Source organism: Rhinoderma darwinii, assembly GCF_050947455.1.
Source record: "Rhinoderma darwinii isolate aRhiDar2 chromosome 4 unlocalized genomic scaffold, aRhiDar2.hap1 SUPER_4_unloc_1, whole genome shotgun sequence".
NCBI lineage: Eukaryota > Metazoa > Chordata > Amphibia > Anura > Rhinodermatidae > Rhinoderma > Rhinoderma darwinii.
In genome coordinates this window covers 817,043-820,334 of record NW_027461753.1, presented here as the reverse complement: position 1 = coordinate 820,334, position 3,292 = coordinate 817,043, and the positions used below count along the sequence as shown (strand labels likewise).

Below are 3,292 nucleotides of genomic sequence, written 5' to 3'. Positions count from 1 at the left end.
GGCCACATGAGCCTCCTGGAGTCGCGACCATAACAGGTTAAGAACCATTATTGTAACTGGATGAAGCAACAGCCATTTCATATGAGCGTCACACTGGAATTATGTCTCCGAGGGTCTTCTGGTCAGTTATGGAGCTCCATCCATGCTGCAAGTTCTACATGCTCTTATATAGTTTATATGTAGTTTGACCAACACACAGGTCTGCACTGATCACTTTCTAGACCAGGTGGACATCTCAAGGTCTTTAGATCCCACAGGTGGTGAGATGTCACCTGCAAGTGGCAAGGAGAGGAGATGAGCCCTTGGGAAAGCTCCGCTGGTGGCAGAGTTCCATTTGTATTGCTATAAGGAGTCTTCAGTCAGCAGCTGGCCCAGGACATCATGAACTGGGGCCGGACTGGGCAGCACTATACCTCAATAATGTTAACAGACGGGTTCTTCTTCTGAAAAGACGACAAAAACAACATAGAGTATTATCCAAAATTATCCAAAAGGTCATATTGCCCTTCCCCTGCACAGAGGGTCTACTATAGGCTGATTGGTTTTATGTCTGATGTGAATGGTCAGCCTATCTTCCCTGATAAATGTCTGGTGTCAGGATCTCATCTATATGGAAGGCCTGCAAGACATTCCGCAAGTTCAGGGGAAGGGAGAAAGACTTATGTATCATGAACCCCCTAGGGTCCCCGTGCCAGCAGAAGGTTCAACAAGTTGTTGATCTCAGCTAGATGGCAGAAGTGGATCGCACGGCTAACGAGATAAATGCCAACGGCAGAACGCTGGCAGCAGATGGCTCCATAAGAACTCAATCCATCCTACTTTTTCCTACCATAGTCCTTTACACGAACCATTACTGATAAATTCATGGGCTTGTGGTGAAATGAGGAAATAAAGTCTAAAAATCGACGTAAAGTAGGTCCACAAAACCAGTCTCTGTAAACATATGATCTGCGCAGCTCACGGTTACTTGGGATAACATTTCAACATAGGGGTTCGGTAGTTAAGAGGACTTGTTCTTACTTTTAGACCATAGTAGAGACACGTTGCAACTTAAAGATCTTAGTTGTCGATCAAGACGACAGACGAACCAAACACAGAGTCCGTAACCTTCTTAATCACTCAAGAGGAGAAAAAGGAGAGACGCCGACCTCCAATGGTGGAATAACGGCAAGATCGTAAAACGATGACCTTAATCTATTCACAAACGCTCAGATACGACAGCACGTAGATAAGTCTCAGGGCAAACGCCAGGGTCAGACACGTGGCCTCCTCGACTTTCTTCCGGGGCCCAATTTTGTGTGTTTACTTTATTATGTAATTATTATTGGACCTCATTTTTTGGTTTCTATATATAAAATGTTTTGATTCATTGATGTGCACACACAATACCCCATTATAATGGAGGGGATCACAATATGGTAGCACATGCCCAGGAAGAAGCCGTCCGGTGAAACTGGAGTCAGGCCACGACGTGCTGTTTTAATCGTATATTAAAGTTGTGGTTTTACGGTCTTGGCGTTATTCCACCATTGGCGGCAGTTGTCTCTTCTTTTTCCCGTCATTAGGAAGGTTAACGGCCTTCGTATATATATTCTTTATCGACAACGGAGATCTTTGAACTGGAACGTGTCTCTATTATGAACGGAAAGTAAGAACAAGTCCTCTTCACTACTGATCCCATGTGGAATAGTGTTAACCCAACTTACGGTGCTCAGATCATATATTTTACATTATGGGTGTGTGGCCAATTTATTTCCAGGCTAAGCAGCAGTGAGGACACAAAACGTGGTGGTGTTTCCTTCTATGACTTATCCTCCTCACCCGGTGGGTTCTGTGGATCTTCTGCACTACGTTGTAGGATACACATTGAATGCATTGAGCATTTGGTCGGTGCCGCTTTTTCTATCTGGCGCGTACGTTCCTAGAGGCTTCTGTAAAAGAGATCATCTTTCCCTCAGCTCATTTATGGTCGCAAATTTACAATGTTCTCCTCATCAAGGATCGGGCACCTTTTTCCTCGGGCTCAGGCACTGACACCCATCACAAGGAGGTTCTTGTCTCCCAATGTCCGGATATGGTTCTCGTGAGACAACTTCTACACTAGCGACTACATATAAGAAACTCGGTGGCTCTGTCTGGTGGCTTTATTATGAGGAATGTCATAGGTCAGCCCGAGATGGATTGGTACCCACAAGCCACACTGATGTTTCCTATGATGGGGCAGACATTGGGATACAATCAGGCTGATCCCTTCTTGCCCTGTGGTCCGGATCACACAAAAGACTTCTGCCTCATAAGATTGAGTTCTTTAGTTGTGGTTTGTGTGGTTAGGAGCTGTTGCCCACAGGGTTTGGCACTATGGTCTTGAGCACGTGCTAGCTATAGTTGGCAATAATTGGGTGTCTGCTCGGGGTGCAGTAGAAAGATAACAGGAGGTTGTTACTGCAGGATGAGATCAACCTCACATTTTGGCCTCAACATGTTTCTCACAGACTTGCAGGATGGAATCATCTGGGCCCTGTTTTTGCTTGGTAGGAGTTGGAGTTCATTGGACGGGAGGTACTCGAACTCCTCCGAGGTGGTCTATCATAATTGCAAAAAGTGGATGTACTTTGGGATTATTTAACTTGGCGGTGGTTGCAGAAGTTAAATAATGATGTCAACATGATAACTGATTGAAGTAAGTAAACGCAGTCCCCCCACCATGCTTCTACGACATGGTGTCTGGTAACCGTACCTTATACCCTGTAGGCTGCTAGATTCTCTCCCCGCCATCTTGGGGGACGATTTTAAGTTCTTATCTAACTATGTTAAAAATGTAACCTGTCCTAATTGCTCACACTAAATTTATGTATGTCAGTGCACCATTGTTGTGAATACAACATACTCTGTAAGGAGGCGGGGGAGAGACGGTACTGTGTAAGGAGGTGGGGGAGAGTGGTACCGTGTAAGGAGGGGGGGAGAGTGGTACTGTCTAAAAAGGCGGGGGAGAGTGGTACTCTGTAAGGAGACAGGGGAGAGTGGTACTGTCTAACGAGGCGGGGGAGAGTGGTACTGTGTAAGGAGGCGGGGGAAAGACGGTAATGTGTAAGGAGGTGGGGGAGAGTGGTACTGTGTAAGGAGGCGGGGGAGAGTGGTACTGTGTAAGGAGCCGGGGGAGAGTGGTACTGTGTAAGGAGGCGGGGGAGAGTGGTACTGTGTAAGGAGGTGGGGGAGAGACATACTGTGTAAGGAGGCGGGGGAGAGTGGTACTGTGTAAGGAGACGGGGGAGAGTGGTACCCTGTAAGGAGG

The 3,292-nt window shown here is 46.5% G+C and overlaps 1 protein-coding gene across 1 annotated transcript in view; it reads right to left on the bottom strand.

Moving 5' to 3' along the window:
- Positions 1 to 423: 423 nt before the first annotated feature.
- FNDC4 (fibronectin type III domain containing 4) overlaps positions 424 to 3,292 on the bottom strand; it is a 72,743-nt gene continuing 69,874 nt past the window's right edge. The window contains exon 5 of the mRNA XM_075847420.1: positions 424 to 443. Within this exon, the coding sequence (XP_075703535.1) occupies positions 424 to 443 (20 nt within the window). The remainder of the gene's footprint in view (positions 444 to 3,292) is intronic.